The sequence below is a fragment of the Diospyros lotus genome, chromosome 6 (assembly GCF_014633365.1).
Source record: "Diospyros lotus cultivar Yz01 chromosome 6, ASM1463336v1, whole genome shotgun sequence".
In the NCBI taxonomy this organism is placed as follows: domain Eukaryota; kingdom Viridiplantae; phylum Streptophyta; class Magnoliopsida; order Ericales; family Ebenaceae; genus Diospyros; species Diospyros lotus.
In genome coordinates, this window is record NC_068343.1 from 3,458,118 (window position 1) to 3,475,676 (window position 17,559).

The following is a 17,559-nucleotide window of genomic DNA, read 5'->3' on the forward strand; positions in this document are numbered from 1 at the left end:
GAAACAAAAAATTGATGTTTTTACTACTTTCAAATAGTGGAAGATTATGATTGAAAAATAAATTAAAAAACAGATTAAATGTCTCCGCATTGATAATAGTTTAAAATTTTGTTTAAGTAAATTTAATAATTTCTATGTGAAAAAAAGAATTTTAAGGCATTTAACAGTTCCAGCAAGCAAATGAATAGAAAACTTGATGGAAAAGATACATTATATGCTGTCTAATTTGAATTTATCTAAGTCATTTTGGATTGAGTATGCGAACAGAACATGATTTTTGGTTAATAAACCTCATTCCTTTGTCATTGATAAGAAAACTCTAGGAGATATATGATTTGATACTCTTGTAAATTATTTTAATTTGAAAATTGTTAGATGTTCTATGTTTGCTCACGTTAATGATGGAAAATTGAAATCAAGGTCTAAACAATATGTATTCCTTAGTTATAAATTTGGTGTCAAGGAGTATAAGTTGTGAGATTCGGAAGTATTTAAAGTTGTAATTAGTAGAAATATTATATTTGATGAAATTGCGAAACTTCGTGATTTGTCTCCAAAAGAATCTAACCCTACAAATAAGTAGAATTCCGATATTTAGATGGAGTTTGAAAATGATAATAGTCATACATCTGCACCTCAGATTAAGTCAAACCTAAAAGAAAATACTGTTTCATCACAATGTTATATTGCGAAAGACAAATTTAGAAAAAATATCAAACCCTTATATTGAGATTGATCTTGTTGCTTGTAAACGAAGATATCAATCTTTACATCCGTAGAAATATGATAAATTTATAAATAAATATTCAATAGTCTGAAATTATTGTGTACTTGTATTACTATAATGATATTATTATATTTTATTATTTCTATTTATGATTTTTTTTTGTATGTTCGGGTTGAGTATTTGTTTTTGTATTTGATAAATATCTTTTCTATTTATGATTTTTTTTGTATGTTCAGGTTCAGTATTTGTTTTTGTATTTGATAATTTGATTATGATTTATTTTCGACCTAAAATAAACTTTTAAGTAGTTTGTGCAAAATTTGCAGAACTGCTGTATGCCGGAAGGAATTTGGATATGATATCCCAAGAATTTGTTTGATAAATGTCACTAGTACGTATCTGCCTGCTTCCTCATTTTGATTATTTTTATACATGGTGCTGAGATAGTAACATTATTACAAGTGGAGAACCAAAAAATATATAGGATTGGATTTGTTGGACTTGATTGAATTCTGCAACAGATCTTTACACGTCTTCCAAAAAGAATTGACTCAACAGATGGTGTTCTCCATGAACTTCAAAAATTCCCCAAAATCTATCCTCCCGTCTCCATCCTTATCAAACGCATCGATCATCCTCCTGCAATTCTCCACCTCTAAACCCTCCTTGAATCCCAGAACACACAGAACTCTCTGCAACTCCTTCGCCTCAATGAACCCATCACCGTTCTCATCAAACACGTCGAAAGCCGCCTTCACCTCGTCCATGCTCGGCCCCTTCTCTTCAAACAAATTCGAGATCTCATCGGACCCCAACGTCTCCTGAAGGCACTCATCATCTTCTTCAGGGTCGCAAGAGATCCCCAACCCCTCCATCAGCACCTCCAAGTCTTCTCTGCGTACGTATCCTTCTTCTTCTCTTCTTCTTCTTCTTCTCTGTTCTCACTCGAGCAAGGCGTTCGGTATGGCAAATCGGCCAAATTCTGGCCGTTCTTCACAGCATGATCTTCCGAATCTTGAAACGACCCGAGTTTGGGTTCAATGAAAGACACGGATCTTGCCAAAAACTTGAGAAGCACATGAAACGCGAAGAAGTCGACGACACAAAACGCCACGCAAAAGAGTGGAATGATGTTCAAGGATACGTTTTCCATTGGAAATTGGTTCAGACAAACGGGAGACATGGCGAGTAAATTCTAAGTATTTGGTCGTGTATGCGTGTTTTCACCTGGAAATGGAAATAGGTAGAAGCATCAAGAGAACTTGGATCGTTGGGGATGATATGGGTGTGTGTGTTATATACATGGAGAAAGGAGTTGAGGAGGAAGGTGCGTCCATGGTTCGCCGAGTCCTGGAGAGACGAAGACGAGGATAACGTGAAGAATCGGTTCTATTAGGAACCTTCTGTGTTGCTGCGCGTTTCATCGTTGATTCGGGAGTCTGCTGATGGCCATAGGCTGCTTTCCGTCGTCTGCTGCCGGCTGATTTATGGGGGACTTGCCACGAAGTCTCCATATGTGAAGAGGAATGATTTAACAAATGAAAAAAAGATTTAGGAGAGAAGCTTGTTGGAATTTTCTCATTAGGCAGCCATACACTTACCCCCACAAAAACGGGGGGCGGCATTGACTTTATTTGGTATTAAATTGTCTTTTAGTTACGTTCGTCTAAATGGATATTAAAAATGAATATAATATGAAATAAAAATAAAATAATAATATTTTTTTTAAAAAAAATAAAAATTAGAGGGGTGAGAAAATATATAAATAAAAAATATATTTTTATGAATATAATTTTTAATAATAAAAATTATAAAAAATAATTATTCAATCAAATTATTTGCAGATATATATACATTTATATATTAAAAAAATAATAGACTCCACTAATGTAAAAAGAGAGAAACACCCGTCAAATTACTTACAAACATGCATGTATTCATAAATATACTCACATACAACTATGTATATTCATTAACAATCACAAACACAGAGTTATATATATGCATTCACAATTATAGTTATACATGTATTCATAAATGATAATTTTTGATCGAAAGAAAATAAATAGATAGAGTTATAGTCGTTGATCAAAGAGATCAGAGATGATGGTTGTTACAATTGTGGTCTTCAACAAGAAAATAAACAAATGACAAAATAACGAAAAGATAAAAGATCAATCACGAAATGGTAAAATTACGACGAGAAGTTAAAAGGATGATAGTGGCAACAAAGAAAGTTAGCTAAAAAATTTTCTAAAATAAAGAAAAAAGAACAAGACTGAGTTTAAACTCGAATCGATGCTACAATTTTTCAAAAATTACAAAAAATTTTAAACTTGAATCTCAATTATAGATGAAATTTTAAACTTGTGGTCCAAAATTTTATAATTTTGAATCAAAATTTTTTAAATACATTTTATCATGTCAAAATATGAAAACATCAGGTGTGAAAGAGTCTTCCATAATCAACAAAGACGACATTACTTTTTGACCCTTTCTTCAGAGTGTTAAATGGCCGTTGGAAGAAAGAAGCATGGGAATTGAAGTTGGAAATTGGAAAAAATCTGAGGTTTGACTTGCGGGAGGGGGCAAAGAACTTTATGTAAAACGAGGTGTTGGATTGACGTCTCTCACCACATTCTTTAATTATTGGGTAAATTATAAGAAACTCCTTGCATTTAAAGTGATGTGTAACTTACTCTTTGTGTTTTCGATTGTATCAAAAAAAAAATTCTGCACTTTCAAAATGTTACAATCAGCCATAATTTGTTGTCTTTTTACATAATTTTATGCAATTTATTAGTTGATTAATGCAAATTTTTATATTTTTTTGATATATTAAAATTATATATGTAGAATTATGTATTTTGTATGTAGATTATTATACAAAATTATGTAAAAAAATAACAAATTATGGCTGATTGCAATATTTTGAAAGTGCAACGGAATTTTTTGATACAATCAAAAGCATAAGAGATAAGTTACACATGACCCTAAGTGCAAGAAATTTCATATAATTTACCCTTAATTATTTATACAAAAACTTTCATGACATACGTGTTGTTGCTAGGGATGTGTAATTAATTATAATTCAATTCAATTCAATTGAAATATATAAGTGAATCAAATCCATTGAGTCATTTAAATTAATTAAAATAATCAAAATTAAACTAATTAAATTTTAAACCATTGTAATCGAACAAAAATCTTACCAAAAAAAATTGAACCGAACCTAATAAAATAGAGTTGGTTCTCCGTTCGATTTGATTTTTTCATTAATAATATAAAAAAAATTGAATTGAATAACCAAAATTCTTGAAAGAAATAATCAAACCGAACTAAATAACCTAAAATCTTGAAAAAAATAACCAAAACGAACCTCTGATGGTGAAAAATCGAACCGAACAGATCGAACTTGTGGGTTTGATTCGGTTAGTTCAATTTACCCGAACTCTTAGTCACCCTTACCCGGTCCTTTCAATTAAAAACTAAACATAAAGTTACCAATTGAAAACTAACCTTATTTGGTTACACTCATTTATTTCTTTAAACAGAAGCAATTAATGTCTATGGTTTTAATTTTTAACTTCTTATTCTTTTTTTTACCCTTATTTTCTTTGACATATTTATCCAATCATTGATAAGTAATTAGAGAAATCAGATAATATGAAATGTATAATTTGATAATACTTTTTGTGTCATTAGTGATGTATTAGCTGATTTAATTTTTGTATATTATCTTTAATTTTTATTTTTTTATCATTTGTGATGTAAATTTGTGATCCCCCCGAAGTGGAACAATGGCCTGGCCGGACCAAATTGGGCCGAAGAGTTAGGAGCTCTAGCCCACTCAAGAGTGGGCTTTGGTCCATAATTAGACCAGGCCGCTTGAGATTCTTGGGCTGGGCCAGCGTATTCTTCCTACAGGCTTGATAGAAAAGCATTTTTCAACCAAATAAAAGTATTCTTTTGTGCTGTTTTGCTAATAAGCAAAACATAATTTATTTTAAAAATTAACCAAAAAATAATAGATTCTATAGACAGAGGACCAAAATAATTATATCTGCAAGTGGGTTAGGGGACAAATATATATATATATATATATATGGTACTGTTAGGGTATGGATTGGGGGAGTCATTTTCATGGAATGGAGCAATGAGATGTTGAGAAAACAAAAGCATTTAAAGTCCACATTGGATGTTCCCTATCCCTATCCCTATCCCTATCCCTATCCTCCCCTACCATGGATACTACAGAGGGATCTCAACCACAATCACATATTCATCTATTAGTTATTGGCTATTGGTTCGTGGCCTAAAGAATATTAGTCCTAATTAAGCCCATCTATCGAATGATCCATCTAAATGTAACATTTGTTGTAAAGTACTAAATAGAAGCTTGTAGCTAAAATTTAGCCTAATGATATCAAAATTAACATTACACAACAATAAGAACTCCAAAACATCACAAGTGAATAAACATTTTTTTATTAATTTAAATTGAATAGGTATAAGTAATATTCTAATAATCAAAGTGGATCGACTAGTTGACTCAACAACTACCCAAAAAATTGATCCAGTTCATGGTTGTCAAAAAATCGAGAAAATTGTTTTTTTAGAAGAATTGTGATTGAACCCATAAACCACTCTAGTTGAACCAATCAATACTCCTCGCAAAAATGATAATACTCTTTGAAAAAAATGATAAGTTAGGGTGTGTTTGGTTGAGAAAAAGATGGAAACGAAAAATATTTTTCAATTTCGTAGAAAACAATTCTCATCTCTCTCTAATTGTAATTTTTTATGGAAAATGAATCAAAACATACTTTAATGAGTTGTATTATGAAAATTTTTCATGATAAATGTTAAGCAATCAAATATGCAAGTATGATTTTTTTTTTTTTATTAATGTGACATTTTTTATAAAAAATAATTTCAATCAAATACACCCTTAATCACATATATTGAAAAAGATATGTTTAACAATGTTGCCAAATGAGACAATTATGCACTAATTTTAGAATATAAAACAATTGGACTATTCATCTTAATATCTTTTATGGATCTTATCTTATTTTCTATTCAATATTGTTGTCTTTACTTAAAAATTTTGGTTTCATATAACATAACTAAAAATTTTTATCAACTTATTTTATTAACAAACTTGAAAATTATGATATTCACATCGCACATAGCTTGCCCTTCAACCCTTTCCCTTTCAAGAATTTTTTTTTATGCAAGTAAGAATTTATTAAAAAAACCCCTTAAATAGTCTATATTTTTAGTTAGGGCATAATTCGAGTATCATAAAGTAATATCTAAACTATCACTAAAGATAAGACATTTCTTACAATATAAGTAATATAGGCAAAAAATAAAACATACAAAAGAAAGCCGCATTTGTAGTCTTAAAAATAAGAATCATTCATGAGTTTACCTTCCTAAGCATTATTAGACTTTTAATGTAAATGTCAATATTTTATGATGAGAACACTCGGTTATTTTATGACGAGAACATTCAGTTACTCTTCTAAAAAGTATTTATATTTTTGATACAATTTAATCACTTTTTTGAATATTTATTAAATATTGTTAATAAAAATTAATGTGATATGCATTAATATAAATCTCAAAATTAATTTATTGGAGTTTGTATTAATTTTAATATTAAGTAAAATTTGACTTTAAATCAATGTATGTTATGTTAATTTTTGTTAATAAATTAAAATATAACAAGTAATTTATTATAAAATACAAATTACAAAATATAGATAATTTGGCAGCGTATGTACGTATGGATGATTCCATTAGATTAGGACACGTGTTATAATGTCGTTTTGCAGCGAAATTTGGGCTGCCGACACGAGGGCATGCAGTAAAATACTGCGGAACAGGTACAAAACACAATTGACAGGTCGTTGTCTGTGGGCCCCAGAAGATATTTGTGAATTTTGAGCCCTTTTCTATTTATTTTGTTATTATTTCATTATTTTTAAATAATTTCTTAAACTTCTATATGCACCCACGTTCTTGTCTTTCACGGTGAGGGAACGTCGGTGCGAGAACAACTTGTATTAATTAAGATATAAATTTAAAAATATAAAATATAAAAATTATTTTATATTTTTAATATATTTATTAAATTTATCTAATTATCACTAAAAAGGAAGCCACATAATTTTTTATTTGATATTTTTTAAATATACTTATTTCTTTATCTTCTTCAAATAAATATATTTTGAATCTTATAGAATAATGCATATTTTCTTTAATGTATTTAAAAAAATTTAATAAATAATTTGATAAATATCTTAAAATATTTTCTAAACTTATCTTAATTATTTTATATTTTAATTTAAAAAATATTATAATTTTATCTTACTCATTTTAATAAATGCTACTTAAATAAATATTTTTTTATGATTTTGAGAAATTTTAATTGAGATTATAAGAATGAATGCATAAATAATTAACTTAAATTTTAAACATGGCATCTTAATATGAAAAGAAGTATATCTTAGTAGTAGGTGATTGTGTGAGCGAGTTTAAAGTCTTAGTTTAAGTTCAAATATTATGAGACCAAAATGGTACAATAATAAGTAAAAAGGAGTAATGTTATTCGGCCCCACAACGCTACCCTTAGTGTCGCCCAATATACAATTATAAATTTATCCACTATTATAATTATAAATATGTTCATGCTATTTAGACATCATTTATATAAATCTTGAACTACACAAGGTATGTAAATAATATAAATACCCATCGTCTCATTGTGTTTCACTATCTTGGGTGAGGGTATTTTAGACATTAGTACATCATTGTGTTGTCTAAGGTGTACACAATGATATACCAATAACATTTTCCTTATAAATATACCCTTAATTCTTATATACCCTCAATTCATCCTTTTCTCTTTCACTCTTTTCCGCTCATATTTTTTCCTTTCCCTCCTCCCCTCATACTCTCTCTCCCCCACCCGTGCAATCAAGCTTCCTCCATTGTAGCAGTTCTGACCTTTTTTCTATCTCTCTCCCATTCGTCACATGTCTCCATTACCCTCGATCTAGAAGGAGGTAAGTCTTTTAAATTTATCCACAATGATTTTCAGTACAGATCCACAATATATATGTATATACGCATTATTTGGGTTTGGCCAAAATTTTAAGGTTAGATCTACTGAGATTCAGCCGTTGAATCTTACTAGTTTTGGGGTATGTTGGTCGATGGGCCTTTGGGTGTCAGGGTGGCTGCCTTTGATCTCCGAAAATCTCTGGCCACAGTGGCTGGTGAGTGCTGACAATGTATTTTTCAATTGTGATCGAAAATTAAAAATCAAATCTACAAAAATTCAATCGTTAAAGATGACCCATTTTTGTGTATGTTAACTCCCTTGACTTGGTATTTCTAATAATAGACTCTGATCATGGGAGAATCTCCGATCGGCTGTTGTCGACGATCGCCACTAGTGGTGGCGATTATAGCTGGTTTAGGGTTGGCCAAGTTGGTTCATAAGCTATCCCATTGTGTTTAGGGTTGGGTTTGGCTCGTTTGTGGCAGCCTTGGGGTTGGTCCAAAAATCCAATCTTGAGTTTTTTTTATTATTTTTCATTTATTATTATTAGTTTTAGTGTATTTATAGTGGACTCCATGAATGGAATGCAATTTTTACATGTTATGTCTGGAATACAAATGATAAGAAGGATATGCAAGTGATGATTGTTATATCACCTCCCCCAATCCAAGTGTAAGTAATTATTATAACTTTGTTTTTCTTTCTTGATCATGTTTTATATATATGTGTATGTTTAGCTAGCTAGCTAGGACTTGTAATGGATTAATATTAATTTGTGGTTTAATTTCAGCAGGTGCATGCTTCAAGACTGGTACATGCCTCACCTTATTGCCAAATTGAAGTTTCCTTGCTATTGGGATGAAGAATGTTTCCAGTCATGGCTCAAGATTGAGCTTTAGGAATTTTTATGAATTTTTTTAATTATTTCTCATGTATTCGAAAAACAAAATCTGTCGAGAGATAATTATGCTATATTTTTTCTCTCACTTTGTTATGTGACCAAATACTACAAATTAGAGAATTATGTTATATTTGAAGGTGAGTTAGTGATATGTTATACATTGGATTAGAATATTTAATTAAATCAATCAAGACATAGAGTAATAATATATAATTTAAGAAGCAAAATAAATATGTATTAATCCGTCATAACAATCTAATTAATGTAATATTTAAGATAATGAGTAGACTTAAGAGTTAATGAGATGTGTATTTGTCTCATATTATTTTATTTCAATAAAGAGATCACATATTACAAATCTCATTTCTAATTCACAATTATCTAAATATAGGTGATAATCTTGTAAACAATGAAACGAGCCATACAAATTAAGAGAGGGCTTCGATCAATATAACTTTTTACATCAAATTTTAAAATCTTTCAATAAGATTTGTCAAATTTAGAATCGATACGTCAAGAATTTTCTTCTAAAATTAATCTTAATCCATGATGTGTAGCACCAAACGTATACACCATGCTCACACACGATATTTTGATGTGAGCTAGAGTAGATAAAAGCTTCATTCATTTCGAAATTGGAACTCATAATTCCTAAAAATGTAAAATTTAACTAAAATTTGATTTAATTAAATTCAAAATTAGAACATTATAAATATCTTCCAATTTATACACTATACTAACAAGTGTATAATACATGAATAGTTTTATATTTTTCAAATGTTTGAATATTTGATTGAATTTTTTTTGAATATTTTTTTTTATAATGAATGTTTGATGAAATTTTAAATTATATTTAAAATATATTTAGCTGAATAATTACTAATATTATTATCATTTCCAATATTTTCTGTATATCGAATTGCTAACAAGGCTATTGAAGACTGATGTAGAACATGAATGCTATAATTTTATTTTTCAAGTGTTAACATTTATCTATTGCAATATTTGATATTTTGTTTATATTATTGTGTTTACTTAAAATTATATAATTACATTTAACATTTGTGGATTGAGTAAGTTTGATTTAAATAGTAAAAATAAAAAATTAAAGAATATAATTTTTTTTTTATTTTATTGTATATGTATCTAAATATAGTTAACAAATTAAAATTAAAACTTTTCATTTTAAAGTCTTCAATTTATTATCATAAAAGATTCACATAGTTTAAATTTAATTAATATTTTTAAATTTTATTGAATATAAAATTTAAAATATATATACACATTAATAAATATCTAAATTCAAATAAAATTAACAAAAACTATTTACCATTCAATTCTTAAATAAACTTAATAATCTCACTTCAAAAATTCACAAAAAAATACAAACCAATTCAATTTATTAACATTCAAATTTCAATCAATCATTTCATTTTAATCTTCACAATATTCAAAAGATCACAAATCTAATATTCAACTTAAGATTCAATTTCAACATCTGCAATACAAAATCATAATTAAATATCACATTAAATATTGACATTCATAATATAAACTAAAATAATTACAAAATAATATTTAAACATTAATTCTCAAAGCCTCCACTCATATAGGCCTAATTCTCTCTTTCCTCTACAAATGAGACCCAAACTTCGAACACAATAAAAAAACAAATCAAGTTTTTTGATTTCCACGTCAATAACCAAATCATCATCATCATCTCCATACAAAAAAACAACATAAGCAAATAGGAAAAATTAATGTAAAATAAAGGGAAATATATAAATATATGTATGTACAGACGCGAAAAATAACCTAACCAATTACAACCGTCGCTACTAGTGGTCGCCAATGACTATCACTAGCTAAAGATTTCCACGATTAGAGTCTACCATTAGAAATACCAAGTCAAGGGAATTAGCATACACAAACGTGACTCAAATTTAACAGTTGAATTTTCGTTGATCTGATTTTTGATTTTCAAACACTTTTGAAAAACGCATTTTCAGTCATCATCGACCACTATGACCGATTGTTTCTAGCGATCAGAGGCAACCACCTGACACCCAAGGGTCCATCAACTAACATACCCCAAAACTAGCAAGATCCAATAGCCGAATCTCCATACATCTAAGCTTAAAATTTGGGTCAAATCCAAATAGCGTGTATATACGCATTACCAGTTGCCACTGGCCACTGACTGGTGGTTTCTGGTGATTTAAGGCAATCATCTAACACCCTTATCTCCATTGACCAACATATAAAAAAAAACAACAAAATTTAATGCCTAAATCTCCATAAATCTAAGTTTAAATTTTCAGTCAAACCCAATATTCGTGTATATATCTTTGTTGAAAATCATTGTTAATAAAACAAAAGACTTACCTTCTTATAAATCGAGGCTAGAACGAGCGCAAGGGACACCGGAGACGTTGCATGGGCTGGAAAGAGAGATGCTGAACCGAGTTGAAGGGACTTCGGAGCCTTAGCCGGACGTGTGAGAGAGAGAGAAAGATTTGAACTTCACAAAAATTCTGCTACCCTCCTGTCATTGGATATATTGCGATATCATTTGAGATATCGCGATATGTTGGTGTAAAATATTGCAATATCTCTTGAGTGGCAATGAGGGTGGCGAATAGCATTAGTTAGTAATGTAAAAGACCAGATTGACGAAGTAAGAATATGCTCTTCATTGACTGAAATGAACAAACCAGACGCAGCTGGTGATTTACACTCTATTGCTCTCTCGCACTCTCATGATAGCTAAGCATATATAGAATAGGAGGAGGGACAAAGGCCAAATATATATATTCAGCTCAGCTCAAGCTGATTACAACAATTGCCTAGCTAGTTAGCTCAAGAAGCCAAATGGGCTTCGCCATTACTACTATGGCTTTTCGCCACAAGGGCAAACTGTGAATCTTCTAAACCCAGTGATTCACAGACACACATCATCCCGAAGAAGAATGGGGAAAAGGGCCTCTTCACCCTTCCCCATTTTGCCTTTCCAACACCACACCACATAGCTAATTAGTATCATGATGTCATATATATATATATGGTTTCTACTTTCTAGCGGAACTGGCTGCCGGAAAATGTCTGGCCGAAGGACCAGCTGGGCGGCGCGACATTGTACGAAACCACACTCCGGCCGTTGCTGGTGGTGACCTTGAAAGACAGGGCTTGCCCGTTCAGGTAGCTGTTGCTCTGCCAGTTCTGGCCCCAGTTCCTCGACATGGCTTGCCACGCCGTTCTTGACCCCTTGATGTACACGGAGTGGACGTCGCCGGCCCCACCCACATTGGTGATAAGCACAAGGTTGAAGTAGGAGTGGCCGTTAATGGTGAACCTTATGCCCCCCCTTCTTCTGCAGGGTACCCTACACCCACATCAAAAAGACCCCATAATTAGGGAAGGGAATTTTGGAAAAGAAAGGCAGAGTTTATACACAGATTTTTACGTGCTTACCTTCTGAAAGCTACGGGAACAATTCCGGCCCTGTACTGAGCAATGTGGAGGAAGACGGGCTGGGCGAGGTCGAAGTGGTAGTTGGGAGGGTCACACCATCCACCGGGCGGGCAGAAATTGGTGGCGGTGACGGTGATGATGCCGGGGAGGCACCATTGTGGATCATTCACGCACCTAATCTGATAACAAGACCCGCAGCTCAAGCCATTGTCGAACAGGGCCGTGCTCAATGCCGCCGTGTTGGTCCCGTACCCCTGGCTGTATAGGTTTCCATACCCGCATGCCCCGCCTGCAGAAGAAAAAGTTCAAGAAAAGTTGAACAAGAAGAAGTGAAGAGTGAACAAAGACGACTCCATTGACGTATGTACGTACCCATTGTTCCAGAAGCATCACCGCCTCCATAGAAGGTGGCATGAGCACTAGTCCAGCCCCAATTGTCGCCTTGGGCCGAGGAGATGAGAGAGAAGAAGCTTGCTAATAAGATCCCAATAATAAATGCCATTCTTTCTTCGCCTGCAAAACCCAAGACTAGTTTGTAATTAAGCTGAAAGCTCAAGTGCATGGCCAAAAGAGAAGAAAGAAGACAGAGGGATGGAGTTAATAGATAGTTACAGATAAGAGAAGAGAAGACGATGAGGAGGAGGCTGGGACTGGGAGGGAGAAGTAGTGAAGAAAGGAAGAGCGCATCTGATGGGAATAAATAGAAAGGGCAAGCCAAAGGGACCTAATAAAAAGTTTCAACATCAGCTGGCTGACAATCTGAGGGGTTTCTTCAGCCACTGGGTTTGTTGGGACCATATCCTCGATCCATATATGCACAAAAAATAAAACTGTTAAAAATGTAGGGCAAAAGAAGCGCATTTACAAGAGGAGGGTTGGTTGGAAGTGGGTATTTAAGCCTATATGTATGTGAATTCAATCTGGGAAAAATCCCTTCAATGCCGTGTGGGGCAGAGTGAAGCCTTTTTCCACTGTTTCCACAGAGAGAAAGCAATTAAGAAGCCTCATTTGTGTGATATATATATATATAAATTAAACAGCAGAGAATGGGGCCAAGCCACCCACCAGCTAGCGCACATTCATTTCTGTAAACAAGCAAGGCAAGCATGAGGCCTTCTCCATCCCCAGCAAACTTGTTGATTTTTCAGGGCCTCTCGACCCTTTGAAGGCATGCATCGTGGATGTGCAGTTCTGCCTCTCATGTTCCTAAAACAAACACGCGCGCCCGGCTCCTAAATAAATGCCACCATTAATCTTCGAACGAGCTTCCTCAGAATCATTCGTTATCACCTCAGAACAGAAGAATTTAAGGTTTTTAACTATGCATACTGTACTTAATTTACTCCTCAACTGCAACTCAGCACCACATCATCCATCCCCTTTTTAGGGAAATCTACAACTAGACTAGCTAGATTACCACGCGTATTAGTTTATTGTCATCTGTTGTTTGTAGTTTGGAGGAGGGCTTCAAGATGATTTTCGTATCTTATCCAAAAAAAAAAAAATAGCGTCTTTGTTCGGTAAAAAGCTAGTTATATTCTGAATAAGCCAATGCCACACATTTGACAACGCACCGTGACAAGAAGGTAGCCTATAGCCTATAGCCTATGCTTCGAGCTAGCAGTGAAAGTCTAGACACTAGTTCATCTTACCCAGAATTGCGGGCGAAAGGTCTCTGGCTGATAGAATTGATAAGGTTTCTTTCCTTGCATTATTGTTGTTTTGTTACGTGCCTATTGTTCTGCTATTTTGGGGTTTTGTTGATCTTTCAGCCAATATATTGGGTTTAGAATTTTTTATTTTATTGTGAAAATCAAGGGATTCCTGCTTTCTTAAACACCTTCGGCTAAATTATTTCACCCTCTATAAATCACAAATCAAATCACTGCAGTCTCATAAACTAGACCATATAAGTTGTTGCCAAAGGTAAGGGCCATGGCCCTTTGGTATTAGACAGCTGACACTTCCGTGCAAAGCATAATCGAACTCACATCTCTCGATATCCAAATCTTTAGCGTGTGCTATTAACCAGCTTAGCTATTTGGAAGAGTTTAAGATTTATGATTAATTATAAAAAAAATCATCTTTAAAAATTAAAAATTAGGGTAACGTTTAATTCTTTTATAATTATCTGCCTTAAAAAATTCTTAGGCTTAATTAAGAAATCAAAAGTCAGTCCTTAGTATAAACAACACCAACTTACAAGGAAAAGAAAATAGCCCTGTGACAAATTATGTAACCTTTGATACTAAAAAATATAAAATAAAAAAAATTAATTAAATCAATTTATCAACCCAAATGAATAGAACTAAAAGAAGGCGCGTGAAATTCTCGTGGCCCAAAAGGTTGGCAGCAAATACACTGTCAAAGTATTTTCTTGAATATCGAGAAGTCTCACATAATGCATAAACTTGATAACTCTGACAATTGAAAATCTTTTTAAGAAAAGAATAGACAATCATCCATAAAAAAATTTATCCTCAAAAATTGTAAAATAAAAATTATCTATAAAAAATAGATATCATCCATAAAAATCCTAGTTCTAGTCAGACTAAGAGTAATTAAAATAGGCATTACCTACAATAATCTTAAATTCTATTTTACTTTAGATTATTCCATACTTCTCTGTCTAAAAAAATATATATTTCCAATGCTTATGTAAATACTATTCTTAGTCTTTTATTATTCTCAATATCTGATTTAAATGTCAAAGTATTTGAGAGAAAAATCTCTCACGTTTTTTAATTATTTTATTCCTTACAGAATCAGACAATTTAACAATAATATTTTTTATCAAATAAATTTATTTTTATATATTGAAATCAACCGTGTTGAATGCTTAACATAAATTTTCATTTTCATTTAAGGTCGATGGTGTCATTTCATTTCATCAACTCAATTATTGGCTCAATTGCTAGCACCACTCCAATTGCTAGCACCACTCCATATAAGTCCTGTCACTACGTACCAGGTTACATAAATATTATTTATGTAAATGAAAAATTACAAGATCTTTATAAACATTAGCATAATTAATTGTAGCATCAAACCCTTATCACCAATTCAAAAATTTAAGTTATTTCCTTTATAGCACAGCAACTCATTAACCCATGGTTCGATTGTAATTCGAGACCCAATATATATATATATATATATATATAATGGTTTTACACAAATGTTTATATATTTATTTAACATACGAAATTTATAAATTATTACTTGTCCTTATGATCATAGCCCCTCCATATAACAGGTAACGATTGATTGTTCCATTTATAAGGGAAAAAAAAAAAAACACATGGTGGGGATTGCTCATTTATGCCATGCATGGAGCCCAAGAACTTATGACAACCCACTAATAAGTCTTGATTTCAATATACATTTATATGCAGAAGAAGTAGGTCCATTTCTAATCGAATTGTATATATTGTTTAGCGAAATGAGTTTAACAGTAACTTCTCTTATTAAACTTAAAAAGAAATATTCATGAGATAGAGAATATGTTTTGATATATTACATTAGTAATATTATTAGCCTATTTTAAATAATTAATGGGTCCCTAAAGATAAAAAAAAAAAGACTATTCTCATAGGAATTCGAACACAATACTTTTTCTCCAATTATTACGATATGGGTAATATATATCTTTTTTTTTTTTTTTAATGAAAAGTGATGCCAACCCACCAAATGCTTAGAAGATAGGGAGGAATATGAATGAGATGGGTGGGGGGGGTGTCAAATAGGAGTGATAAAATTAAGCAAGGAAGGTAGGAATATAGAGGAATGGACAGGTTTGATGAATTGAAATCTGTTGAAAAGTCGGTCTTAATTTCCATGAAAAGTGAGGTCCTCGAAACCTGAAAGAGACTTCAAGAGTAGCTTTTGGGGAAGTACAGAAAGAAATGTAACATGTGAGCTTGCTTGTGGGATTTAGGCATCCACCTTGAGCAACGAAAAGGATGTAATGTAACCCACCCGCCCTCCATTAACGTTGCAGCTGTCCCACTAACCACTACTACTGCTTCCTTCATCAACAGCTAGCCACATTATTATTATTCAAATTAACGTCCAAATAACATCCATCGTGCATGCCCATGTAATTAAGCTGAGTATTTATTTAACTCAACTCTACACTGCCTGCCTTATTTTCTTTAAATCGGTCCTACTTTCTACTCTCTGAAAATCGTTACTACAGTGAACTGGGGAGGAGGGAGAGGTTCAATTCTTCTAGGAATGTATACGTGAAGAGTGGATGGAGAGGTAACGTCATACGTTGGTGGGCATGGCCAGCCGGGGGCAGTGATTTTGAATTTGAAAAAGATGGGGGGCCGTAATGCAATTTATATGGGGCATGTGGGTTTAGGTTTGACCAAACGGTCAAGGATAACGTAACATTTTCGTTTTGGTTTTTTCTCCAAACGGGACCCTCACCCTTTATGCCATGCGCTGCACTGCAGCTATCCATTCGGTATAGTGGCTGCTGGTTGTTTGGGTTTTATTATATAATATATTATTATTATGCTAGTGGGGATTTGAATTAATCATTATTTGGTCTATAAATTCAGACTCTTCGAAATTGGCCTAGTTAAAAGTATTCAACCAAATCTAATTAAATTTTGAGGTTGATTTCAGTCCTCCCCTGCTTTCTTGCTGCGCGATTCTAGTATTGTATTCGATCAAGAATATTATTTGTTTTATTTGTAAAAATTTTATATAATGATACTAGATATTAGATATTTTGAAGTCTTGTTGATAGGAGAGAATAAGAGAGAACAGAAGAAAGAAAATGTACTTGGAGAAAAGAAAACAAAAAAGTGCATGTCATTTTGCAATTAGATTTTCATTAAATGTAATGTATATAATTGAAACTGTTTATCTCCTACTAATTTGTATGTATGCATGTATGTATAAGCCGCTCAACTTGGGTTCAAATGACAAATAATGTAACCTCTTAAGGGCATGCAATGTATTATGTTTTAAACATAAGAAAAAAAATGGACCAAATTATGCATAAAACAATTTCTTCTCCCGAGTAAACAGTGAGAGTTCCGTAGGGGAGGGTTAAAGGAATATATTTCACTGTGATGTACACATGGGTTGAGACCCACCCAACACATGGGAGATCACATGGCTACAGTCCACCCCAATGCCACCCTCCCAACCCACTGGCCACTACTGAACTCTGAGGTCCATGTGTGTGGGCCACACCAGAGCCTAACCGCACTATTGTGGTTTCATCTCAACCTCTGAAGTCTGAACCACTCTCCTGGGTACATATTATTGAGGATGAGAGCCCACCCCTCTACTTATTAGGGCATACATCACAGCCTAATTCTGATTGAACGTACAATCTCTTTCAACCATTTTCCTCTCCAACTCCAAACC

The 17,559-nt window shown here is 32.6% G+C and overlaps 2 protein-coding genes across 4 annotated transcripts; both read right to left on the reverse strand.

Annotated features, from left to right (window-relative positions):
- Window positions 1–1,063: 1,063 nt before the first annotated feature.
- Window positions 1,064–2,214, reverse strand: LOC127803148 (probable calcium-binding protein CML46). The gene has a single exon (XM_052339194.1). It carries the CDS (start codon window positions 1,600–1,602, stop codon window positions 1,279–1,281), a length of 324 nt encoding a protein of 107 aa, XP_052195154.1. The 5' UTR covers window positions 1,603–2,214; the 3' UTR covers window positions 1,064–1,278.
- Window positions 2,215–11,372: 9,158 nt separating this feature from the next.
- LOC127803631 (expansin-A10) lies at window positions 11,373–13,016 on the reverse strand. 3 transcript variants are annotated; one of them, XM_052340025.1, is made up of 4 exons: window positions 12,787–13,016; window positions 12,547–12,702; window positions 12,175–12,463; window positions 11,373–12,085 (listed from the first exon to the last, which is right to left on the reverse strand). In XM_052340025.1, exons 2-4 carry the CDS (start codon window positions 12,674–12,676, stop codon window positions 11,779–11,781), a joined length of 726 nt encoding a protein of 241 aa, XP_052195985.1. In that variant the 5' UTR covers window positions 12,677–12,702; window positions 12,787–13,016; the 3' UTR covers window positions 11,373–11,778. The 3 variants fall into 3 exon arrangements, with proteins under 3 accessions (XP_052195985.1, XP_052195984.1, XP_052195983.1); XM_052340024.1 differs by having other exon boundaries at window positions 12,547–12,687; window positions 12,787–13,013; XM_052340023.1 differs by having other exon boundaries at window positions 12,547–13,016.
- Between the last annotated feature and the right edge of the window lie 4,543 nt (window positions 13,017–17,559).